At 39.9% G+C, this 27,617-nt stretch overlaps 1 protein-coding gene across 1 annotated transcript in view; it reads left to right on the forward strand.

Annotated features, from left to right (window-relative positions):
• ATRNL1 (attractin like 1) overlaps positions 1-27,617 on the forward strand; it is a 682,244-nt gene that overhangs the window by 283,928 nt on the left and 370,699 nt on the right. The window contains exons 22-24 of the mRNA XM_063132703.1: positions 448-542; positions 2,641-2,719; positions 5,386-5,543. Coding sequence (XP_062988773.1) covers positions 448-542; positions 2,641-2,719; positions 5,386-5,543 — 332 coding nt within the window. The remainder of the gene's footprint in view (positions 1-447; positions 543-2,640; positions 2,720-5,385; positions 5,544-27,617) is intronic.

A 27,617-nucleotide genomic window follows, 5' to 3' on the forward strand; every position in this document is an offset into this window, starting at 1 on the left:
AAAAATAGTTCCAGGTATCTTTTCATTCATTCTTTGCTCAGTTTAGAATTTACAGTTTCGTATTATCTTTGGAACTCTCGGACTATTTAAACTATTGTCTCATAATAAAGAAAATTTGTGGCTCATCTTATTAAGCTTACTAGAAGTTCTATCATAGTCATAAATGGGGAAATGCTTGACTTCAGTGCAGTTAGATTCCACCAGGTTTTTTTCCTGCTGTAGCTTGAACACTTAGGCAAGAGAGAGAGAGAGAATAGACCAATGCAACACCTTAGATATGGGATAAGATTTGCAGAACAGTCCTGTCCAGTTCCTAACTGATTATACCAGAGCATTGGTAACCTTATATTGAAAATGTCATGAATTTGAACAAAAAATGATTTCTACTGTATCTGTGTGAAGTTTAACATGAGAGCATCTGCTCATTTTTAAATGTTTTGTCCACAGATAGCTTACTGATTGACTACCAGTTTACCTTCAGCTTATTACAAGAAGATGATCGCCATCACACTGCCATAAACTTCATTGCAAATCCTGAACAGGTGAGCTGATATAAATGATTGTCTATAATATGATTATTTATTGATCATAGTTAGTATCTCAATTATTTGGTTCTTTATTTCTTTGTTGGAACTAAAAGGTGACAGATAGCAATGATATAAACCGTGTTTCCAACACAACACAAGCACTCATGTCTGCTTATAGACTTCCCATGGCTATCCGGTTGGCAACTGTAGAAACAGAATGCTAATTAGATAGGCCTTTGTTCTGATCCAGCATGGCTCCTCTTATGTTCACGTTGTTGAACAGATTAATTGAGAATCCAGATTTTGAAGTGAGACTTGTACTCTCATCCATTAAGGCTCAAAGCAAATGCTCCCAAATATATCTAGATTAAGTTGCATCACCCCTACAAATGTCAAGATGGAGGTTCGCTTGGCACCTACATTATATGCTTTTAGACGCAAGATGAAGACCTTTTTATTCTCCCAGCATTTTAACAGTCTATAAATAAATTTTAACTTGGTGTTTTAAATTTGTAATTTTGCATTGCTGCTGTTTTTATCTGGTTGAGCTTTTAGATTGTATTTTATATTATGGTTTTATACTGTTGTTTTATACTTTGAATGTTTTTAATTTTTGTGAACTGCCCAGAGAGCTCCGGCTATTGGGCGGTATAGAAATGTAATAAATAAATAAATAAATAAATAAATAAATAAATAAATTGTCCTTTGCCAGTTGCTATCTAGCTTTCCCTTGGAACCAATCCCCCTATCTGCAATGAAACTCTTACAAAAGCTGCTTACTTGTATGCAGAATAATAGAATAGTTGAATTGGAAGGGGCCTATAAGGCTATTGAGTCCAACCCCCTGTTCATTTCAGGAATCCACATTAAATCATACCTGACAGAAGGCTGTCCAGCTGCCTCTTGAAGGCCTCTGTTGTGGGAGAGCCCACAACCTCCCTAGGTAATTGGTTCCATTGTCGTACTGATCTAACAGGAAGTTTTTCCTGATGTCCAGCTGGAATCTGCCTTCCAGTAACTTGAGCCCATTATTCTGGGTCCTACACTCTGGAATGCACCTCAAATAACAGAAAAATGTAAATAGCTATTTGGTCTACATTAATTTAATTGGCTCTTCCTTATTGATAAGTACATTTTGGAGTGGAACCTTAGATTATGATATCAAAGGATAATCAGTAAAAAAGAAGGTGTGTTTAAAATAGTATTTTTATCATCACCATCATCATCATCATCATCATCATCATCAAAGAATATAGTTATTGTTTGTCTTATACTCTTTTGGATGTAGTCCTTTTATCCAGTGAAACATACCTGATGCTATTTATTTCAATGGTGCTGACATACTGATCTCAAATATCTAGGGCACATTAATAAAGTATTTTTCTTAAGTGCATACTCTTCTTTGTGTACATTATTGCAGCAATTCTTAAAATAAACATATAATACCATCAGTATTATGTTACAAGGGAGGCTGCAGGGTTTAACTGTGTAAAGCCTTCCAGTAACTTTGTGGCTGAGATGACACCCATACAGGGGACTTTGCTCTGATGCCTTATTATATTAACCCAACACCATGCTGACCTATGGAGTATAATATCAATACCCTGCCCCATTGCAGCGAACCATGTGCACATTCTTTTGTATGTGTTGTTAGAGCATGCATGAGACTTTGGTCTGAGGTGATGACATGATCCAGAGCCCCACATGTGCACCAAGTTGCTATTGGTAGCTGTGGCAAAGAAAATTCTGTATTTTCCTATAGAAACTAGGTAGCCCTACTTGCTCACGAGAAGCAGTTTTGCTAGTTTCTGTCCATTAGCAATTTCCTCTGGAATAAATTGGTTGTTCCCTTTCAATCAGTAATGGATATGCTACACTCCAGAGATGGATATGCATGAAGAGTTTCTACTCCTAGCTGTCGCAAGCAGAGTTCATAGAGATCTCCATTGCTGATAGCTGTAGAAGGAGAAGACCTCCTAGCATGGGCAGAGCTGTGTCACATGATCATGCCTAGTGTGTTAAGGATCACAGAGCATGTTTGAATAACTGTGATTATGGGTAGAGCCATTGATTTAAGCAATATATTTATGTAATATTTATGTTTTCCTTTTAGTCAAATAAAAATTTGGACATATCTATTAATGCATCAAACAACTTTAACCTGAATATCACTTGGTCTATTGGCTCTACAGGTAAGAAAGACCTTAATGTATTTCTTTTTCTTTCTCCATATTATCTCAAGTACTGATAGTCTAACTATATTTACATGATTGCCTTTTTGTTTCTTATTAGTAAAGCTTAATAAAATGTATTCTTTTCTCATTCTAATTATGCCATTATTAATGACATTACTTAAAACTCAGATAATTTACAATTTGAATAAAGGTTCATTAACATGTTAACTTTCTTCCCCATTCAATTAAAATTACTTGGGTAGCAAAACCTTGTATGCTCTTTAAATTTTTAGAATGGCAGTGTTATGAACGCAGTGATTTTAATTAAGATAAATTACTTTCTTAACTACTGCAGAGACTGAGTTTTTAATTTCTTTGTTTCAATGTTCAAGCTAGGAATTTAATTATTAACCTTAACATTGATATCAAACAATAAAATCCTTCTGTGTCTGCTGATAAAAGAACCTGCTTATCTTCCCCCCCTCCCAAACTTTTGAACCCAATTTCTCTATTGGCTTTAGTAAAAAGCTTTGTTTAGAAAGTTTCTTTGAATTGGCTATGTTGACTTTCTGAAAATATATCCAAGGAGAGCACCATTGATTGTATTTTTAATTAATTATGCAGAATGGTTACGAACAGGAGGCCGTTTACACTTTGAGCAACAGATCTGTTTCTCCAAGTGTCAAGTTGTGTTGATACCTGCTGAACAGCACAACATTTGAAGAGGAAACATGTGTTTCCAGGAGAAACATACATTTACCAACACATGGTAGGCACATGTCACTAAGCTGCCTGTAGCTAGGTGTGAATCCACCGTTTGTCCCTGTGTTTTACGGCTGTGCTACTCCACTTCAAACAGTAGAGTTTTTGTTACAAGGTACATACCAGACTCCCAGAAAAGAACCATGTATACCATGTAAAATTGGGAAGTGGCTCTCAGAGCATGTTACTATAGCGGAGGGTCTGAAATTCCATGCATTGCACACATACAACTTTCCTGTAATATGCTGAAGCACTCCATACTGCTCCATACTGCTCTATGGCCTTAGCTAGACCTAAGGTTTATCCCGGGATTGTCCTGGGGTCATCCCTGTTCATGTAAATGACACACAGGATATCCTGGGAGCAGGCCGGGACGATCCCGGTATAAACCTTAGGTCTAGCTAAGGCCTATGTTGGTGTTATAGGATGTGGGTAATACTTAGCTATGCAAGGAAAAGCTGCTGGAGAGGAAGGGATGGATAATAATAGATCAAGAGCTAGGTAGGGGGGCTGTCAACGTCAATCTCTTCTTTTAAGAAGCTCCTTGTAGTGCTATTTGTACTAAAAAGAATGCATCTTCTAATGTGTGTTTCTTTAAAAGTGTAAACAGAGAACTCACAAAGCAGGTAAAACATGACATGTATTATGCAAGCATTAACTAGTGAATTAGAATATGAAGTTTACTCCACATTTTTAAAAATGCACTAACTAGATGGGTATTGAATTTAGTTGCATTTCATTTGGAGCTAGATGTTTGGTAAATATGGGATTCCCAATCCTGTGATTGCTTCTAGCACTAGAAGTGAGGATTGGTAGGTGGGCCCTTGCAGGGACAAGTGACGAGCGGGGGTGAAAGAGCTGTTGAGCCACCTGTCTTCCTGTTTTCCTCTGCAATCCATTGTGCCACCTGCTTTTCCCCATTGGTTTCCAAGTCACCTGTTGGGGGAATAGCCTCAGAGGAAAAATGACAGATGGAACCCGCCTCTTCTCCCCTGCAAACCTCATTTCCACTCCTCATATCAGAGGCAACCCCAGGTTCCTGGACTAAGAAAACTTTCTTGGAGACCTGTGGGTTGTTTATCATAATATTTTTAGAAATTCTCACTGGTTTTTTTGTGTGTGAAACTTCACCAATTCAGCAATATACAGGTGAAACAATTGCTTAAGAGTCTCAGGTCTTACAAGTGAACCATGTTTACCTGGTTTACTATTAAACTTCTTTAAGAGCATTAGGGATAACTAAAGCAATCTTTTGCAAACAAGACAAATACATTTTTGCACACTTGAATAACCTATGCAATTTTAGTGTAAATTCCTTGTGGAAGCTATATTAGCTGTGTAATTAAATGGAATATGCTTACTATAAATTCAAATCTACTATATAATGAATCACTTGTAATCCTTGAAAGTATGCAACGGGATGGTTGTGTGATATGGATATATGTATAAATGCATGTTTTAAATTCATGGTGCCAGTTTTCAATCTATGAAAGGGCTTGGGTCTATGTGCTTTAGAGATTCCCCACCCACCCCACCCATTCTTATGTACTATCATAGTTTTTAAGATCAGTCAAGTGTGCTCCCCTTGAGTATATGAGTTGTGTGCTTACTTTGAACATCGAGGTACATAGAGGAAGTGTTGATGGCTTTCCAATAGGATTCCAAGTTGTTTTCTCCTAAAGATTCATCAAGCCTTAAGGAACATTTTCTGACATTGCTTTCACCTTGGATTGGATGGAATTAAGTAGCTTTGAGGAAATAGAATTTGTTTCATTGGCAGTTTTGTTTATAGTAACGTATACCTGTGTACCTATTAATTTTTGTCATTGCAACATACTCTGTGTGTCCTTGGGATGAAGTGGGCTACAAGCTAAAATAAATGTTTAAAAGCCTTTAATTTTTAAATGTTTTTTTATATATAGCTGGAACAATATCTGGAGAAGAGATTCCTGTAGTTTCGAGAGCTAATATCAAGGAATACAAAGACAGTTTTTCCTGTGAAAAGTTCAACTTCAGGAGCAACCCAAATATCACTTTCTATGTATATGTCAGCAACTTTTCATGGCCAATCAAAATACAGGTTAGTATAAATAACAACCCTGATTTTTCCATTACATTAAGGTAGGTTTTCTTCATGGCCTCCATGAACGCAAACTGGCTGTATTGATTATAGCGAGAGGCTCTGCCATCGCGAGTGCCTTACAGTCTTTCTCATAACATTAAGCATATGTGGTTGATATTTTTTAAATGCTCACCAGACCTTGCTGTGAACCCAGCCACCAGATCTGCAACATAAGGGCTTGATTTCATTAGTGAGTGAACAAACAAATCCACATGGTTTTTTTGCACATTTTAAAAACCACTGACTAGTTTTCTGAAAACCTTGTGAATTAATGAGACCTGATTGCTGAAAAAAAGAAAGATTATGCTTGTACAGAATGGAAAGTTAGAGACATCTGCTTAAAGCATAATGCAGTGTTTGATTCAATATGGCCTAGCTGCTGTGTTGTAAAAGCCCTAATCCACCTCCTACTTGTACTCTGTGTGTACAGTTGGGGACCTATAAGAAGACTGTGAACATATTTCATTCTGTTTATGAGCTCCAATATTTCAGAAGAATGATGGAGGGTTTGATTAACTTGTACAGTATCAATTGCATCCAGACTTGCTTCTCCAGGAATGAAAGGGCTCCTTCCAATGCAAAGGGAACCAGCATCCATTGGGGGCTCCCTAGTGGAGGAAGGGGGAGGGGCAGCACTTTTCACCAATTCCCCTTTTTTCCTGGAGTCCCGACTCCACCTGTCATGCAGTTCCAGAGGATCCTCAACTTTCTAGAACAGCTTTTTAGGTGTCATGGGTCTCCAGAGCGAAGGAGGAATTGATGAAAATTGCTGCCCCACAACCTTCCTCTGGTGTGAGCAGAACTCCACTGCATGCCAATCTAGATTCAAGACAGTGTTTAAACCCTTTACATTATATTACAACAAGTAACATTCTGCAAAAGAGGATATAAGAAGAAAACTGCAGACCTTTAGCTTGGTTTGGGCATTTTGTCTTCTTGCTAGGTTAAGCACTATTCAGACATATTTTCCTATACCATCTCAATCACATTGATAGAGACAATGGGACTGTGCCCACTAACCCTGGTTGTTCTCTCCTTAGTTCTGTTCAGCATGGCCCAGCTGTCTCTTGCTAAGCAAGAGATTATATGAGAGAAATGCCTGAATATGGCTCTAGTGTTTCTTTTGTATTATAGTTTTGCTGTCTGACAGCACAATTCTATACATGTGTATTGCGAAGTAAGTCAGCACTGAGTTTAATGGGACTTCGTTCCAAGTAAGTGGGTACAGGATTGCATCCCAAGAGTGTAATCCTTAAAACACAATATTAGTTGATGCTAGGGCTCATACCTATTTAAGAACTGTACACCGGACTCAACAAGATAGATGCAGCAGCTACACATCTGGGTCTTAGATTGAGATTCAGTCTTACATGAAAATTCATTATAAATATCAACAAGTTTAAACATTAGATGGTGGCTATATTTGGAGTGCTTCAGAATGAGTGGCTGAGCCTGAGCCCACTTTTGCTTATTCACATAGCACTAAACCATAGTTCAGTGTTATATCCAAAGTGGACTGTTATATAGCATGGGTTTTTTGTGTGTGCAAACCCTTAGGATTTACCAAGCAGGGTTGTCAAAATTAATTAAAGGTTCTACATCACATGAAAAGGCTCCCCACTCCAGTTGTTAGCTGGTACACACAATAGTGCTGCCATGCAAAAGCCGCTTATAAATCACTGGCAGTGACGGCTGTCTTTATATGGCACCAGCATGCTATAAAAAGACAGTAGACACAGGAAGTGATTGAAGGTGATCTCTATGTTCATGCAAAAAGACTAAAAGTGAATGCGGAGATAAAAGGGATCATTACTACAGGGAATATTTGATTGTGTAAGAATAGAAAAAGATGGTTATAGGTTAACTATGTTAGGTAGCCTTTAATATTTACCATTACATCCATGTAATAATTATGAATCATCATTATTATTATTATTATTATTATTATTATTTATTTATATAGCACCATCAATGTACATGGTGCTGTACAGCGTAAAACAGTAAATAGCAAGACCCTGCCGCATAGGCTTACATTCTACTAAAATCATAGTAAAGCAATAAGGAGGGGAAGGGAATGCAAACAGGCACTGGGTAGGGTAAGCAGGCACAGGGTAGGGTAAAACTAACAGTATAAAGTCCGAGCAACATCAAGTTTTAAAAGCTTTAGGAAAAAGAAAAGTTTTTAGCTGAGCTTTAAAAGTTGTGATTGAGCTTGTAGAACTCAAATGTTCTGGAAGAGCGTTCCAGGCGTAAGGGACAGCAGAAGAGAAGGGACAAAGCCGAGCAAGGGAAGTAGAGACCCTTGGGCAGGCGAGAAACATGGCATCAGAGGAGCGAAGAGCACGAGCGGGGCCATAGTGTGAGATGAGAGAGGAGAGATAGGAAGGAGCTAGACCGTGGAAAGCTTTGAAGGTCAACAGAAGAAGTTTAGATTGGATTCTAAAGTGAATTGGAAGCCAATGAAGAGATTTCAGAAGTGGAGTGACATGGTCAGAGCGGCGAGCCAAGAAGATGATCTTAGCAGCAGAGTGGTGGACAGAGACCAACGGACTGATGTGAGAAGAAGGAAGGCCAGAGAGAAGAAGGTTGCAGTAGTCCAACCGAGAAATAACCAGTGCATGAACAAGCGTCTTGGCAGAAGAGACAGACAAAAATGATCGAATCCTGGCAATATTATACAGGAAAAAATGACAGGATTTAGCTACTGCCTCAATATGAGGAATAAAGGAGAGCGAGGAGTCAAATATAAAGCCAAGACTACGAGCTTCATTGACCGGAGTAAGCGTGACATCATTGACAGTAAGAGAGAATGAGAGATGAGGAGAAGGTTTGGGAGGAAAAACAAGCAATTCAGTCTTTGCCATATTAAGTTTCAAACGATGATGAAGCAGCCAGGCTGAGATATCTGAGAGACATGCCGAGATACGATCGTGAACATCAGGAGAAAGTTCCGGAGATGAAAGATATAATTGTGTATCATTGGCATACAGATGATATTGGAGGCCATGAGATTGAATAAGCTTACCCAAGGGCAACATGTATAAAGAAAACAACAACGGGCCAAGCACCGAGCCTTGCGGAACCCCTACTGAAAGGGGAAAAGAGGAAGACGAGCTGCCATTAGCCAACACGCTGAAAGAGCGACCCGCTAGATAGGAGGCAAACCAGTTATAGACAGAGCCACAAAGTCCAAGGTCATGAAGGGAATCTAAGAGAAGATCATGATCAACCGTGTCAAAGGCTGCAGTTAGATCAAGGAGAATAAGAACGGAATAAAGGCCTTTAGACTTGGCAGTAAGAAGATCATTGGTGATCTTAGTAAGGGCTGTTTCAGTGGAATGCAAAGGACGGAATCCAGATTGAAAAGGATCCAGAGCAGAGTTACTAGAAAGAAAGTCAAGACAACGAGAGTAGACCACACGCTCCAGGATCTTTGAAACAAAAGGCAACAAAGAGACAGGTCGGTAGTTAGACAGAGATAGCCTATCAAGAGTAGGTTTCTTGAGAATGGGAGAGACTGTAGCATGTTTAAAAGCAGAAGGAAATGAACCAGAGGACAGAGAAAAATTAATAATATGAAGCAAGGAAGGGAGGATAGCGGGAATAAGATTTATAAAGACGCGAGAAGGAATCGGATCACGAGAACAAGTGGAAGGCTTCGAAGAGCACAGTATTGTAGACAGTTCATCAGCTGACACTGAAGGAAACGCAGAGAAATTTGCAGGGGGAACTGGCAGATGAGGAACAGGAACTGGAAGAGGAGCAGAGCTGGCCAGATCAGAGCGAATGGTTTGGATTTTAGCATTGAAAAAAGAGGCAAAGTTATTAGCAGACAGAGAGGCGGGGAGAGATGGTGGATTAGGCTTCAGAAGAGAATTGAAGGAAGCAAAGAGCCGCTGAGGATGCCTAGCATTTGACTGGATCAGCGTTGAGTAGTACTGCTGTTTGGCCAGCGAAATGGCAGAAGAGAAAGAGGAGAGTACAAATTTGTAATGGACAAAGTCTGCCCAGTCCCTGGTCTTACGCCAAAGGCGTTCAGCTGCCCGGGAACAAGAGCGGAGGTAGTGGAGGAAAGAGGTGAACCACGGTTGGGGTTGAGAAGGGCGAACTATCCGGGTTGTAGATGGAGCAAGATTATCAAGAGTTGAAGATAAGGAGGAATTAAACGAGGAGACAGCTGAGTCCAGGGAGACAGCTGAAAAGACAGAAGGAAGAGAGGAGGCTAGAGACTGGGAGAAAGCCTCGTAGTTGATAGATTGCAAGTCACGACAAGTGCGAGAAGCGGGACGTGAAGGAGGAGGATTATGAGTAATATTGAAAGAACTAGATGATGATCTGACAAAGGAAAGTCAGCAGAAGAAAAGTCCAAAACAGAGCAATTCCGAGTGAGAACAAGATCCAGACAGTGTCCAAGGGAATGTGTGGGTACATCAGACCAAAGCTTAAGATCATAAGATAAAGATAGGGAGCGAAATCGTAGAGCTGCAGCATCTTGAGGGTCATCCACATGGATATTAAAGTCACCCAAGATAAGAGTAGGACAGTTGTCAGAGAGGAAAAAGGACAACCACGAATCAAAATCAGAGAGAAATTTTGAGGACGAGCCTGGGGGGCGGTACAGAACTGCAACCCGCAGTTGCAATGGAGTGAAGAGCCTCACCACATGTGCCTCAAAGGAGGAGAAACAATGTGATGGTGGAATGGAAAGAGGCTGGAACTGGCACAGACTAGATAATAAAAGACCCACACCACCACCCCGACCCTCTGGGCGACTCGAGTGAGAGAAAGAGAGTCCTCCAAGAGAGAGGGCAGCCGAGATGGCGGTATCGTGGGCAGGGAGCCAGGTTTCAGTAAGACCAAGGAGGTGAAGAGATCTAGAGATAAACAAGTCCTGAATGACAGGGGCCTTAGAAGCAACAGAGCGACAGTTCCATAAGGAACATGAAAAAGGCAGCTGAGAAGAGGGGAGACACCGAATAGGAACTAAGTTGGGAGAGACGAAATTGGAACGAGCCATAAGGAACGGATATGAGGAGAAAGGAATTGAGAGAAGAAAGGAGGAGAGAGATAGCAAGTAGGCAGAGAAGTAAAACAAGCGCAGGACAGGATTAACCAGAACTAGCCTGGCCAAGACCAGTAGCAAGTAAGCAAGCAAGAAGGCAGGCACAGAGAAAAGCAAAGAGATAGGATATGTAAACCAGTCACATGGCCAAGTATCCCCCCAGTAAGTTAACAGGTAGTATTTTGTGTCTATTCAATGCCAGAAGCATGCTAGGAAGGAAATTCTTGTGAAGAATTGTATATATCTGGAGTATATCATATAATTATATTTATCTGGGAGATTGTTTTCCTTTGTGTGCGTACACTAATCATACTGATATTACTGAAATGGATACTAAGGGTAAAATGTGACATTGCTGAAGACTTTAAAAATATAAACTAACGGAAGTGGTAGAGAATAGTCAAGTATGTTTTTTCCTCCACTATTTCTAAGGCAAGGTACTTCAGATTTGTAACAATACAGTGTTGCAATAAAATTCAGCATGCATTGGTCTTAATTCTTTCTGCACTGTTGAACACACAACATAAAAATGATTGTTTCAAACATTAGTGGTTCAGAGCTATTTCAGAATGCCTTCTTCAGCAAAAAGAACTTTCTGGGGAAGGTTTTTTTTTTAAACTAGTAATTTGGTAGTGTCCTCTCTTGCTTACCCTGAGGTTCCAATATAATGTTTTACAATATGTAGCATGTGCAGAAATTGTGTCATAATTATATGAGGCTCTTTGCTGAAAATAGTAGGACAAAGTTATTTAGCAGTGGATCTTTAACAAAGAGCATGCCTGCCCACACCTAAAAATGGAATTGGGAGTATGCTTCTTGGACTACCTCTAGAATATGAAGTTTACAGAGAAGGGGACCATTACAACCAAATTGGCCTAGAGATTTCCTTTACTGGAACTAGGTGGGATAATTGGGGGATGCCACAGCGAGAGGGCAAATACATTGTACAATATGGAACTTGTGCCCTAATAAAAATCATCTTGGAGTTACTTGCAGCCTATATAGATTACTGCTCTCCTTTTTTCATTTCCATGAATGGTGAAATCAGGATGAGGTCTCAGGCTTACATACTCCCTCAATCTCCCCCTCTTTATGCATATAAGGTAACAGCTGAACTGAGACATGTCACATTTATTGATCACACGATCTTCCCTAACCATGAAATTTAAGGTTTCCCATTAAGACGTGCACTAGAAATGTTTTGGGTTTTTGTAAATTATTATTCAAAATTTCGTTCTTTCAGAAAACTTCCATTCGTATGTTGTTAATTGGGATGTAGTTCATTCATTTCTTCAATGTAACTATCGCTGGAGGGGTGGAGGCCAGCCACCCTTTCAAGGATCATATTTTCTGAAAGGTCCTTAATAGGGGTCTTGTCCCACCATCCATTTTTGGGTGTGCAAGTTTCCTTTCCCCCCATGCAGGTCAGTGGACTTAAGTGAAGACAGAATGCAGTGCAAGTATGTTCGAGGAAAATAACTGTGAATGAACATAAACCTGAAAGAAAAAAAATATTTTTAATGGAATTAGTTAAATAGGTTTCATTTTAACTTTTGTTTCTTAAATCTGAATTAAAATACATATGCTTGTGGGGGCGAGCCTTTATAGCCTTGGCTCCACCTCCACCTCATGAGGCAGCACATGTGCTGCGTTTATTTTGTTTCTGCCTCCTTCCCACCCGCAATAACTGCCCACCGCCCAAACCTTGCTGGTTGGGCAGTGAACTGGCATATTACATTTATTTGTTACATTTTTATATAGCTTAAGTTTGCTGGACAGTTCACAACTATCAAAACCATAAAATAAAATAAAAGAAGCACTATAAAAATTTAAAACCACTGTGTAAAATAGAAGTAAAAGCCAAAATAAAACCTAGCAGCAATACAAAGATTTAAAATACAGTAACAGATGTAAACAGATTCCTAGTTTCTATAATGTTTTGTGAACAAGAAGTAGTGAACATCATGTAATCAAATAAATTGGGAACTCATACTTTGGATATTTACTTTCTATATATTGTAAGGGAGAGAGGGAGGAATAGTAGATTTGTGTGTAAGCCCGGAACCTGTTAGTAGTCTCAGCACATGTAGAGATGTGTGTGGTGGATATGTATTGTTAAAATTGGGTCTTGACTGTTTATGTTCCCAATGTTTGCCATATTTGGAATTAGTAAACCTTTCTAGTGACCTTTTGAGAACTATCTTGATGTGCCTTCATTCAAGTTTACTGAGTTTCCAGGACTATTTGCTAATAGATCTCTCTGCATGTTGTCTGCAAATAAAGTTAAAAATAATCAACAAATATCCTGACAACTTTAATGTCACTTAACATTAATGAAGGTTCTCAGTCATTAATATTTCTGGCTGGAAAACCTTAGCAGAAAAATTCTGAAGAATTGAAGTTATCAGTAAGCAATATAATTAAATATTAAAGAACATGTCTTTTTGTATGCTAAGACTTAAGCTGTTTCATATTTTCACATGAAAGAAATGTGTGCATGCACACACACACACACACACACACACAAGCCTGCACATTGAGTTGTTCACAGCAATGCATGTGAAGTAATAATAGTGATTTACTGCTCAAGGGTCAATTTTCTAAACACCTTGATGGTTTTCAGGGCAGCGACTAGTACTTAGATTATGGCTGTGTGTGAAGACTATAATTCTTGAAATATTGATTGGGCATTGATAGCGCCATGGCACAGCACATTAATTTTTTTGAAACTGCTTTGAATATATGATTTCAGTAAATGTAAAATCTGTTGTCAGATAAGCATGAAAATGGAATTCTAATAAAAAATAGGGCACAGAGCCATTAGGATAGTTCTTCAGGCTTAAAACTGCACTTAAGAGTTGAACATTCCTTTGATGTATGAGACAACCTCAAGTGTGTCAAAAGAAAACCTTGAAGCCAATGGTTGTGAATCTCTTCAGTAGTCTTTGTGTTCTTTCATTTTATGTTGGTTATAAAGAGAGGTTTGATGGAATGAGTTTAAGGTATATACATATTCATAGGTCTATTATTTAACAATGTTATCATTCAAAAGTTATTGCAGTAGAGTTATAGACATTTTGTTCATAGGTTTAAACTTAAGAAAAAGTGGCATTCAAGAATGGTGAATTCATATCTGATCATTTTAAAAAATATATTATTTTAAACTTCTCCTCTTCCCTGCTGAGCTTTGTAGATCTAGAAGATGAAAGGTAAGAAGCCTATAGTAAAGGGTAAGAACATGGAACAAACCAAGTCTACCGAAAGGGCAGGGATTGTGTCTTTCCCTGATCCCTAAATGGCCCCAGATCATTTTTAATCTCTTTATATTAATTGACATCTCTTTCACATACTCCATCTCATGCCTGGTCTCATGGGTTGCTTCCTAATATGTAGGCAGCCATGTGTCCTACTTTACAGATGACTTTACTATATTTGATGAACTGTCAGAGGACAATCTGCTATTTGAAGGTGTATACTATTTGATGGGCTGTTCAGTCCAGTCCCTAGTCTGGTTTAAAGATAAAGCCACTGTTTCCAAATGCATTCCTTGTAGATTTGTGTACAAGTCTGTATACACTCTAAAAGATACACAAAAATAAAAGGGTCTTTTAGTGTATCTTTGGCAAAGAGGGAAACCCAGAGCAATCCACATACACTCAAGCTTCTTCAAACAATGGAGAATGTTTATTACGCTAACACAAACAAGACATTCAACTGTATACATTACACTGGGGAAAGCAAATTTGGTAGCGGGACTGCGATGTACATATACAGATCAATAAACAATTTAAGCCTGTAATGAGAACCTGAGTTATGAGGAAATTAGCTGAGTTCTCGCAGAGGCTGGCATGGGAGCTTAAACTTGGCTGCAGGCATGTGCTGGTGGTTCAGCTTGCAGTACGAAGGGTTTGTCATGGTAAGTGGTTGAGGCATTGGGTACATTGGAGTCGTTAACACTCTTTGGAAGGAAAAAAAATGCAAAGGCTTGGGGTGACCATAGAGAGCAGGGAGCAAGAAGGGGGTGAGGAGAGGATCTATTCTCAGACAAAGTGCTGTGACTGAGCTGGTTCCTGATGCACAGTCACTGTAGGACTAACTAAAGCCTAGGTGAGCTTCAGTGTTGCTTCCAGCTTTACCATTCTCTTCAGGGATCTTGAGCCTCTTTCAGCCTGAGGGCCAAATTCAATTTCTGAGGAGCTCTCAGGCGGCGCATTCCGGTGGGTGGAATTGAAGGCCAAAGGGGCCAGGGCCAAAATCCCCCCAATGCCAGCATATTTTAGCTTAAAGCTCTTACTGCCAGTTACTAAGCCTCAGGAGAGGAATATCAACCATTTGGAATGGCGGTGGGGGGACATCAAATGCTGGGAAATCTTCAAACAATTGGCAGATAGGGGAAAGGGATGGGACCACTGAAGGGAGCAAGGCCATGCGGGGAATCCAGGCAGGCTGGATTTGGTCCGTGGGTCTGAGGTGCAACAGCCCTGCAGTGTCTCTTGGGTGGATGTGCAACATTTTAAATAACTGAGATAACAATACCTTGTGAGGGAATGGGAGCACTGTAAACAGTTCAGCTGATATTCTAAAAGCAAGCCAAAGCACCTAATTAAGAGATAATTAGTCTCCAGTCACACATTATTTTAATATGTATATCATTTGAGTGCCTGAGATAAGAACTTCAGTAACTAATGATCCAATTGCACAGGGCCTGCTCCCCCTTGCAAATAGACCAAGACATGATCCACCAGTGATTTGTGGGACACAATAGAGATGTGCAGATATTGTATTTCAAATAAAAGGTAACTCTCTGTGATGCTTTGCAAACAATGTTGAGATTTGCTTCTGCAATTTTTATTTCTTTTATCTAGTTAATTAAGCATATTTTAGCTATCAGGTGAATCTTTAATAGCAAATGTTTGTCCAAGATATTTCACTTTTCTGCCATTATGAAAAACAAAAGCCATGAGATATACTTCAGGCCAAAGGAGTAAACTTTGATCAAGAACTTGGCTGAACCTTAAAAAGGAAATTATTAAAATACTAATGTTTTTGTGAATGTAAAATAGAGACCACCTTCGCAGCAGGCATAAGGGTTGATTGTCATTTCACTCTGTATTTTGTTTTACTTCCAAAACTGCATTGCAGTCCTACCCCCACTCCCCAGATGTTGATTTCCTGAGGGGTTAAGATTTTGCGTAGGTGCCCCTCTGCTATCCAAAAGCTACTGCTGATGGTTCTTGGTAGTTGTAACAAGCACAAACCCCAAGATTTCAGGGATGGAATTCAGGGATGGAATTAGCTTTGGAGCCACTTGATCCAAAGCCGGTTCATTTCCCTGAGAGCACCTTGTTCCTGACCTTTCACCTATGGCAGCCTGCAGCTGGCCTAGGAAAATTCCTTCCTCAAGCTCCCCACCAACCCCTGTCTTGTCTGGCACTAGACCCACCTTGTCACTTTCCCCCACCTCCACTTTGGATTGCTCTGTTACACTCTAGTATTGTTCATCTACTTCTATTAGGAATAGAGTTGCTGCTGGGTCCCCTGTTAGAATCTGAATCTTTTGTACAATTAGACAAAACATACCAAAAATTATGACTTTATATAAAGCTCTCAAAGGAGAACATAGGCTGTGGTCAACTTGGTTTAGTAGAAACACCTTTTTATAGTGTGTCTAGATTATGTTTTACTATTCTGTTGTAGAGGATTGTATATAATTGAGAAACAATGTGTATCAGTTGATAGTTCTGTTGAACTAGCTGGTCTTCCCAAGCTCCTTCCCTGACTTGCTGGTCTTAAAAATAAAAGAAGCCATTGGTCCAAATGATGGAAATTTATACTTGACTTTACAGCAGTGATTTTTGTTTTGGGGGGAAATCAGAGAATACTGGAGACTTACGTTCATTTGTGCTATCTGTTTGCTTACAAATGTACAAATTGAGCATGAGTGAGCAGGCAAGCAATCCAAACAGTGTTCCAGTTCACACAATCACCTTATTTAAACCATGGTTGGTTGTGGTGTGCACCAGCAGGCATTTTGAATACTTAAGCTGCATTGGTCGTTGTGGGTGAGGGTGGGTTGTTGGTGTGATTAACAACCACCCACAACCCTAAAACAGCCCATGGGTTCTGGGAGGCTTGTTAATCATACCAACAGCCCACCCTCACTGAGTTCGGAAGATATGATAAGCCATGGCTTGAATATTCAAAATGGCATGCACCACAGATTGTATAAATGTAAAATAAGCCACTGTGACTGTAACAATAGTGCAAACTGGTTCATTGATTCCACAGAGATTATCATTTTACCACAAATGTCTCTTTTGGGGGTAATATAGATGGCCAAGTTTCATTGGATTATTATGAATTGGTGGTATGTTGGTCATCAGTATGGGACCAGTGCTAGTCTGTAAAACAGCATCAATCTCTCCAAAAGCAAATAGCATGACTCTATAGAATGGGGTGGGCAACTGTGGGGCAGTCCAGGGATCACTTTCAACAGTGGGCACTTTGTTGCCAAATTTTGGCAGCAAACCACTACTGGGGTGGTGGCAATTTAGCAAACTGCCCATATATTTTTTTGCTAGTGTTGCAAATTTCAGCAGTGCACTGGCAAAGGCTGTATGCAGCCTATGGGCTGTGTGTTGCCTACCCTTGCAATAGACCTCCCACACACATCTCCATCTTCTCAGCTAGCTGCAAAAACAGAGTTTTGTCTTTCTTATTGGCTGTACTCCAGCTGCTGAACTGTTTCTGTCCAGTCCTCATCCAAGCAGATTAGGTGAATAGCTAGTAGTGATCAGTTATCACATTTTTATGATAGCGTTCCTAGGGTAGAAGCTGGACATTCTGTGCATGAATCCCTGTCCCTGGGTTCTCATCCTGTGATGACTAAGAACTGGATGGTCTGGGCTGTCCTGTGATGAGAACTTCTCAGTCATTGGCCTTGGCAAGCACAAGGTTGGGTCAATGCATTCTACTTCTGGCTATTTATATATATATATATATATATATATTAAAAAAAACCCACCTGATTTCAGTTCTGTTTTATTCAGGTATCACAATATGAAATATTTATAAAAACTTATCTTAGAAAAGGGGGATGGAGAAGGTGGAATAAAGATACAGTATCCCCCATTAGGATATTACTAAAGGATTCCCAACAGGACATTTGTAATATTGCTGGGAATATAAGAAATGGGATAATTTGGTATAGTATGCTATATAGTATATACAAATTATTTAAATGGTTCAGTGATTCATCTGAATATCTTATTGATATTAAACGTGAGGCTGTTATTTTTGACTGGTTGTACAAAATATAAACATCATAATATGGACCTGGTGAAGCTCAATAACACCTTAGAAAGGCTTGCTACAGTTCTTGAGTGAAAATAGTCCTGAACAGCACTAGATGGTTTTTCTGACAGTATACAACCCATATATTAGGAGGTGTTCAAGTGGTTAATCTCTTGTGCATCAATGGAAATAGATTTTCCCTCAGCCCTTACTTTTCCCATAGCTATTAGGAAAGTGGGAAATGCTACTTAATGCATACTGTGCCTGTAATAACCTCCCTAAGCTGATTAAGCACTTTTTGTAAAATGATTACACTGGTTTTTCTAACCTAATAAAAGTTCATTTATATTCGTGGGCTTTTACTAAAAAAAACCCCTGCATTTGTTTTGAAAATACTTCTTTAAAATGGTATATTTCTGTGCCAGGGAGCGTGTGGGGAAAAAAAATCAATTGCAGTGGTATTACTCGCAAAGCAATCAATTTGCTTCTATTGTAAGTTGAAGAGGTATCCTGAAGGGTTGAAAGAGAGATCTGCTCTTGTTTGGGTCCCCCCCCCCACTTCTTCTTATTATGGAGAATGAGCCACATTTTCTTCCTCTGAATTTTTGTCTACGGTGCATATAGAAAAGGTTTACAAGAAAAAAGAAACGTACAAGTTTATATAAATTTGCTTACCTGATTTCTCATTCCATGTTTTATGCTGTACTCAATTAGGATGATCATTTGCACATCATGATAAAAGAAGAAAAGCATCATCAAAAAAGGGACAAAACAAGACAGAAAATGTATTTATTTTTATGAACAATGCAAATCTAGAGAGAATAATTGTAATTTTTATAGGAATCAGTGATAAAGACTGTGACCAGATGACCTGCATCTCTGCTCAGTCTGCTGCCCAGATGCTAACTGTTGCTTTCCCTTCTTGAGGATCATTATCTTTAAACCTAGACAGCTTTCAGATAGTGGATGCCCTCAAACAGAGGACTGTCCTCTGTAAAGCCAAACACATGGCTACCCTACCCTTAGTAGACTTGTTTTCAGCTGTCAACTTCAAATTTTCACAAAGGCTGTAGGCTTTAAAACTACATTAAATATTTTGGAACTTGAAGTGGAAAAGTTGGTATGGCATGTTGTTAGCTATGGTGGCTAACACCTCTAAAAACTGGTGGCAAGGATTTGTTTTCTAAATTGTTTTCTAAAGCAAGGTCCCTTCTCTTGGTACCCACTAGACTCCCTGCCCCTCCTGATTTTTTTTATTTAAATTTAATTTAATGACCTTTTAAATTATTATTTTTGATTGGAAGACCCTGAGTGATGCAAACTGAAGTTCTGCCCTCCAATGACATCTTTATTTGGGTTCAAAAGAGTGATTTTATATTTTGGCGCTCAGACCCAACCTCTGCCTTGTACTTTGGTTCTTGTGTATGTTAATCTTCTTTAGTCTCAACACTTTGCCTCCTGGAAAATGAATATTTTGTGACCGGCTGTACCTACCATGGCAACCATTTTATGAATGGGCAAGCCTCCCATGGGAGCCAATTTGTGTGAATGCCTGCAACATTCTCTCAGCATTCCAATGTGCCCACTGAACAGGGCCGGCACTGCCATAGAGGCAGCTCAGGTTGGCAGCCAGGACGCTGGGTTTGGGGGGTGGGGCGGCAGCTTCAGAATGGTGCGCCCGGAAGTCACTTATGGGCATGCCACTTCGAAGCCTCCACCCTGTCCCCCAACCCCAGTGTCCTGGCTTCCAAGCCAGGAGTGGGCGCAGCGCGCGGGGGGCGGCTTCAGTACGGCGTGCCTGCCTAGGGCGCAAAATAGTCTGGCACCGGCCCTGCCACTGAACCAAAAAGGTTGGAGATCCATGAATTACATCAACTTGCTTCCTTTTCATTTTAAGGAAATAGTGGCATTTTGATTTATTCCTTCTTAGTTTGCACCACCAATTTATACATTTAAATTGTATTGCCAAAAATCCCCCTTCCCACTTTTGGTTTCTATGACTAGGATGAAGAGGGGCAGATTGCAATCACTCCAGAGATCAAACCAAATAAATATTTAACCGAATTTACTTTGCTTAAGAAGGTTTAGAGAATAATAACATGAACAAAACAATTAACACAACTCTGGTATTTTATCTTCAATTTGCAGATAATTTGTCCAGAATGTAGTGTATATCAGCTAGATTCATCTCACAAAATGTTATACTACTAGGACAAATGGTCTCAATTTTGTAAGGTTAGAATATTGGGGAGCTAAAGTGATAGCATGTTCACACACACACCCGGCAATATCCCAACTATACAGATGCTATAGTGCCTGTATAATATTGGCTACTGAGCAGCTTTATAGATATGGGAATGCCCAAATTATGGGTATTCACTATGTAATATATAGCACAAAGAATATTAATCACACTAAAATCCCATTGAAATTAATGGGAATTCAGTGAATCACATTTAATCTTTTCTGAATTTGGGCCAGAGTATTCTGTGAAAGCTGTGAACATAAATGAAGGACTAGAACTATAGCGCTCTCTCTCTCTGTTCTCGGAATCTCTTGGCCTATTTGAAAAAAAGTAGCCCAATGCCTATGGCAGATTGTAGCATTACTGCTAGAAGAGTTTACAAGATGTTTTCTAACATTGTTTAACCTTTTGCAAAACTTTTTTGTTGTTTTGACCTTGTAGTCTTTTAAAGGTTTGTAAAGATTGCTATATAGTGAACAAAAGAAGAGATCTAAATTAAATGCTAATGAATTTTCTTTTGCAAAACATATTAACTTTTCTAGTTAACATTGATTACAAGACAAGAGAAGAAATCAGGCAATTAGAAATTAGTGCAGTATAAAAAGATTGTGAGCAATGCTTCACAAATGTTAATTCTGTTGAGCCTGTAAGTGACTTTCATCTAACTTTACTGCAATTTGCTACATATTACAGGGAAACACGAGAGTGTTTCCCTGCGTTATAGGCGATCAGTGAAAAGAGCATTCCACCATGTTAAGGCCAAAATTAGGGGTGGGTCATTCTGATGTTTATAAAATGGAAAATGTTTCACCAATCTTTCTGAAACAGAGATCTGCCAAAAAGAAATGCTGGTTTTACATACCCTGCGCGTTTCAAGAAGATTGGTGAAATATTGAGGGCAGTATGGCAGTTCAAAGTACCAAAATGGGGAAAACTCTGGCTCAAAATGGCTCTTTTCTATTTCCGGGTGGCGACGATTTTTTTGTGCACTAAAAGCTCCGAATTGGGACCCTTACCCTTCAAACCAGTGGTGGGATCTTTTCTCCTTGTCCTTCTAGTTGGTGGAATGGCTTTTCTTTTTTCAAAATTCGCTTCCATTGTTTTTTAATGAATATTTCTTTGCCCCATTAAAGTGAATACAGACTCATAACTCCCAAATGGAGCATGCTCAGTAGCGTCGCTCTCCCCCTCCTGTCTCAAATAGATTGGAATGTTGGAAATAAGATGGCCGCCTGGCTGAAATAACATGGCCGCCTGGCTCATTTAGGAGTCATTTCCTTCTGCAGATAAGCCAAGGCCCTGTCTGGGCCCTCTCCTTCCCCACAGTGCTGTGGAGGCCAGGGAGGGAGAGAGAAACTATCTGCCTTGCTTGGAGGGAGGCCCTTCCCTGGCCACCAAGGAAAAAGAAAACCTGGCTGGCTCAGGTAGGGGGTTGATAGACTTTGTTGTGTGTCTGTGATTGTGAAGAGTGTGTGTGTGTGTTTGAAGTGCTGGTGCATCCTTCTTAATTCAAAGTAAAGAATATATGGCAAATTTTCCTTTGGGGTGGCAGTTCCTCACCCAAGCCTCTTAAAGTTTAAACTTTATGGAAAGAAATATTCAGACTAGGAATGAGAGGAGGTTAACCCTGGCCTATCTGCCATGAGTTTAAACTTCTTCAGGTAGTGTGTGTTTCTTTAAAAGGTGCTGAACTACATTTTAAGCTTTCTTTTATAGATTTGTGTGTGTTTTGGTTGTACATAGAAAATATTTTCCTTTCTCTGTGTACCTACTTCTTATAAGCTAAATCTTCTGCTTTATGTTTGTATGAAAGGAAAATGTTTTCTAAAATGTACATCCATGAATCTTATACCCAAAGCATTACTTCACACCAGAGAAATGGTTAAGGGACCTAGTTTTTGCTACAACCTGGCACCCTCCATTTGCTGTAGACTTAGATTCACAGAATCATAGAATTCAATGCCCCTCAGTAGCTGCAGTAGTCCAGGGCATGTAGTCCTCTTCCTCTTCTTCATTTTATCCTTACAATGACCCTGTGAGGTAGTGTAGGCTGAGGGAAAGCCAGGAAGGGGGGGCGGCATAAGGAATTACATTTATATACTGCCCCATAGCCTGGGTGTATATATTTATTACATTGATATACCACCCCATAGCCAAAGCTCTGCAATAAATACCTAAATGTGTTGTTAACAATGATCTTGTTATTGACATAGCAAGAAAATACGAGCAAGGAAGCAACATTTGGTGATGCCTTTCATCTGGAAGTTATGTGATATGTGGGTTATCAAGCAGTTACATGAAAAATGCTAGATACTCTGATCTTTGGTTTAAGTGGATTCTTTAATGTCAATATAGTAAAAATTATAAATTTTAGTGTAATTTTTTAAAATAATTACACTATAGTGTCATAACTTAAATTTTTTAAATAGTGTAAATTGGGAAATTATTTTAAAAATATTTTTTCTCCCCTGTGTGGGTTCTTTGATGTCTACTCAAGGTCCCACTACAGCTGAAGCTTTCCCCACATCCCATACATTTATATGGCTTCTTTTCTGCGTGGTCATTCGTTACACAAAACCATGAAATTCAATAAACAAAAAACCTACGGTTTACAAAACAACGTTAAAGGCTCTACAGTTTTCAACCAAACTCCAAAAAGCAGGGAAATTGGGAGTTAAGGCTCACAGGCCTATAATGCCACATCCTCCCTAAGGAGGCAGAAAGTGCCAGTGAAATTCTCATTCTCCCAAAGCAGATATAAACCATGAGGACAGGATGGAGAATAGGATATGCAGAGGTGACTGTGGGGTTGTGGAAAACTGATGACGAACAACTTAGGGCAACCTACTTATCTTTATTTATTTATTTATTACATTTCTATACCACCCAATAGCCAGAGCTCTCTGGGCGGTTTAGAGCAGCCCTTCCCCAACCTGGAGCCCTCCAAAGTTGTTGGACTACAACTCCCATCATTGCAAGTCAGTATGTCCCATGGACAGGAATGCTGTGACTTGTACTCTCAAACATGTGGAGAGGTGACTGTGGGGTTCTGGAAAACTGATCGGGGAATGCTGTTCTAGAGCAAGGGCAGGCAAAATGTAGATCATAGAATCATAGAATAGCAGAGTTGGAAGGGGCCTACAAGGCCATCGAGTCCAACCCCCTGCTCAATGCAGGAATCCACCCTAAAGCATCCCTGACAGATGGTTGTCCAGCTGCCTCTTGAAGGCCTCTAGTGTGGGAGAGGCCACAACCTCTCCAGGCAACTGATTCCATTGTCGTACTGCTCTAAGAGTCAGGAAATTTTTCTTGATGTCCAGCTGGAATCTGGCTTTCTTTAACTTGAGCCCGTTATTCCATGTCCTGCACTCTGGGAGGATCGAGAAGAGATCCTGGCCCTCCTCTGAGTGACAACCTTTTAAGTATTTGAAGAGTGCTATCATCTCTCCCCTCAATCTTCTCTTTTCCAGGCTAAATATGCCCAGTTCTTTCAGTCTCTCTTCATAGGGCTTTGTTTCCAGACCCCTGATTATCCTGATTGCCCTCCTCTGAACACACTCCAGCTTGTCTGCGTCCTTCTTGAATTGTGGAGCCCAGAACTGGACGCAATACTCTAGATGAGGCCTAACCAGGGCCGAATAGAGAGGAACCAGTACCTCACGTGATTTAGAAGCTATACTTCTATTAATGCAGCCCAAAATAGCATTTGCCTTTCTTGCAGCCATATCGCACTGTTGGCTCATATTCAGCTTGCAATCTACAACAATTCCAAGATCCTTTTCATTTGTAGTATTGCTGAGCCAAGTATCCCCCATCTTGTAACTGTGCTTTTGGTTTCTATTTCCTAAATGTAGAACTTGGCATTTATCCCTATTAAATTTCATTCTGTTGTTTTCAGCCCAGCACTCCAGCCTATCAAGATCACTTTGAAGTTTGTTTCTGTCTTCCAGGGTATTAGCTATCCCACCCAATTTTGTGTCATCTGCAAATTTGATCAGCGTTCCCTGCACCTCCTCATCCAAATCATTAATAAAAATGTTGAAGAGCACTGGGCCCAGGACTGATCCCTGCGGTACCCCACTCGTTGCCTCTCCCCAGTTTGAGAAGGTTCCATTGATAAGTGCTCTTTGAGTCCGATTCTGTAGCCAACTGTGAATCCACCTAATAGTTGTTCCATCTAGCCCACTTTTAGCTAGTTTCTTAATCAGAATATCATGGGGCACTTTGTCAAAAGCTTTGCTGAAGTCAAGATATATGACATCCACAGCATTCCCACAGTCCACAAGGGAGGTTACCCGATCAAAAAATGAGATCAAATTAATCTGACAGAACTTGTTCCTGACAAATCCATGTTGGCTTCTAGTGATCACCGCATTGATTTCAAGGTGTTTACAAATCTCTAGATGTTTTGGCATTCAACTCATAAAAGTCTTTGTCAGCATGGACAGTGATCAAGGATGCTGCAAATGCTGTGACCTCAGAGGATTTTTCTTACGTGTTCAGCAGTGTGAGATCAAAGGCAGAGCTACCACCTAATAGATTCATGTGTAAGGAAGGATTATTTTAAAAACTATTGATGAAAATTATTTTTGTCCTCACCATAACATGGGAGTTGCAGCGCAGCACAACTGGAGAGTACTAGGCTGGAGAAGGATGGTTTATACTTGGATCCTATACATGTCTTCTCAGAAACCAGTGCCACTGAGTTTACTAGGGCTTCCCCCCAAGTGGTATAGGACTGCAAACTAATCTCATCTGAAAGGAGTTCAAGACAGCCAAACTAATCCTTTTCTGTACCTCTGTCACTCTGATGAGATGATGTATTGTGGAGGGATTGTGGGGAGTGAACAGTATATTTTGTATGAACACATTTTAAGAAAAAACATTGGTTCTTTGAAGGGCAGGGTATTTACCAAAAGCTGAAAGTGCCAGCCCTTGCTCTGGTTCTACATCTCCAACAAATAGTGCCCCTTCTGTTATCAATCGTGCTGCTCTATGCGAGATGTGTGTGAGAAAAAAATATTGCGCAGCCCCTGTATTTGGTAAGGATATAGAACAGCATTCCCTATCCTGCTGTCCCAGCTTTCGTGACCATGGGACATACTGACTTGCAATAATGGGAGTTGTAGTCCAACACCTTTGGAGGGCACCAGGTTGGGGAAGGGCTGCTCTAAACAAAAAAAGAGAAGTAGGTGGCCCTAAGTTGTTCGTCATCAGTTTTCCACAACCCCACAGTCACCTCTGCATATCCTATTCTCCATCCTGTCCTCATGGTTTATATCTGCTTTGGGAGAATGAGAATTTCACTGGCACTTTCTGCCTCCTTAGGGAGGATGTGGCGTTATAGGCCTGTGAGCCTTAACTCCCAATTTCCCTGCTTTTTGGAGTTTGGTTGAAAACTGTAGAGCCTTTAACGTTGTTTTGTAAACCGTAGGTTTTTTGTTTATTGAATTATCCTTATATACCCTGAATTGTAAGATAAAATTTGCATGTGGGCTTATGGCATCATATGATGCTACATCAGAATGGGCTCAGTCCAGTCAGTATGGATGCAGCAATCATGTATGGTGTGTATGGTGGTGGTGGTGGGTCCCATCGGGCTGCCTTCTCTAACCTGGTCCTATTAGATATTCTGGACTACAAGTCCACATTCCTTACCATTAGCAGTGGCTAATGGGTGTTGAAGTCTAAAACATCAGGAAGTCCCACATTCAGGAAGGCTGCCATAGGTCATAACAGAACACGTTTGTAGGAAGCTATGAGCGTGCATTCATTTGGGGAATGAAGGAAGGGAAGGGCTAGATAAGAATATGCAAGGCTTCCCTTTCCCCATAATGATTTGGTATTGGGTCTGCACATGTACACACATGCTCCAGCAGAAAGAGAAAACAGGACTTTATTATATCTTCATTGTGATCCCTCTGTGCTTAGCTGCAGCATCCCTAGTAGACTAGACTGAGTCCAATATGTTGTCTGAAGCTAAAAGTTCATGGAATATACTCAGAGTGCCTGAATCTCTGATGAGTGGTGATGAAGCCCAAGAGGATATGGAGAAAACTGGCCATTATTTTTTATGCAACGTGGGGATAAATTCACAAAATTGAGACTAAAAAATATCTCAAAACTATATACAAAATCTTTACTCAGACTTAAATTTATTGGCCAGGAGTATGTAGGAGGCTGTTTTATCTCTTAGCAGTGTTATATTTAAATGTGGAGAAATTTTACATTGCTATTATCCATATATAAAAGTTGAGCAAGATCTGCTATTGCCTACTCATTGCCTACTGGTGTTTTTCTCTGCTCCTATTGCATCACTGTGATCTGGCATCCCTAAGGTGGCAAAAAGGGTCAAGAATGGAAAGGTAGTATGAATTCTACATATGGTTTTGAACCAACCAACCAAACATTTATTTGGCTGCAGGTTTCTAGCTAAATTATTTCCAAATGTGTACCTTTAGTTTGATGCAGCAAAATAAAGAAAGTGTCTTGTGGCACCTTAGAGACTAACAAATTTATTTTGGCATAAGCTTTCATTGACACTATCCACTTCATCAGTTGCATGAAGTGTGAACCTCAAATTGGAAAATTTAGATACACATGTTGGGGGGTGGGGAGATGTAAACTATGTTGTCAGAGGGAATTGAAATACAAAAAGTACAGATAGTGATTATTATCTTAACAGTTGCCATTTACAAAGTTGTTGGGTAATAGCACAGACATCATTGCAATGTTGAGCTAATTAACATACATTGGGCAGGTTTGCTAAGCCACCCTGTGAATAAGCTACGGTGGGTTGGCTGTTCGTGGTACTGTCACAGAACTGCAAGTGTAACTGTTCTGAAAAGGAGCTGTGAAAAAGGGGAGAGTAATATCTCCCCTTTCTGGAGTAGCTTGAGAGTTGGGGAAGTGTTGAAACAGTGGAGTACATTGAGCAGTGTCAGTTCAACACTTAAAAGTGTGAGGATATGCTGCAACATTTTGTTGCTAGTCTCACTTGTAAATTCACTATTTCAGAATTCACTGTGTAGTTATGTTGTGGTCAAAAAGCTCCTACCGAAAAAGCAGTTCTGTATGTTAAGGGAATGGGCAAGACCTTGTGAGATGGGGTGTTCATATGTACTCTCTTTCTTCGATTCTAAGACACACTTTCCCCCCCATATAAACATCTCTAAAAATTGGGTGCATCTTAGAGTCGCGGGTGTCTCTTAGGTTTTTTTTTCTGTTGGTGGTACTGAAATTAGTGTGCGTCTTACAATCGATGGCACCTTACAATCGAAGAAATACAGTATTTCCCACTTTCTTAAGGATTGATACATCCCTCTGTTTTGTATGTTGATTGTCTGTAAAATGTTTCAGTGGTTAAACCAATTTTGAGTGTCACTTTCTCATTCTGGTTTAATCATAATGATATAAAATTGCATAGATATTT

Source organism: Elgaria multicarinata, chromosome 8, assembly GCF_023053635.1.
Source record: "Elgaria multicarinata webbii isolate HBS135686 ecotype San Diego chromosome 8, rElgMul1.1.pri, whole genome shotgun sequence".
Lineage (NCBI taxonomy): Eukaryota > Metazoa > Chordata > Lepidosauria > Squamata > Anguidae > Elgaria > Elgaria multicarinata.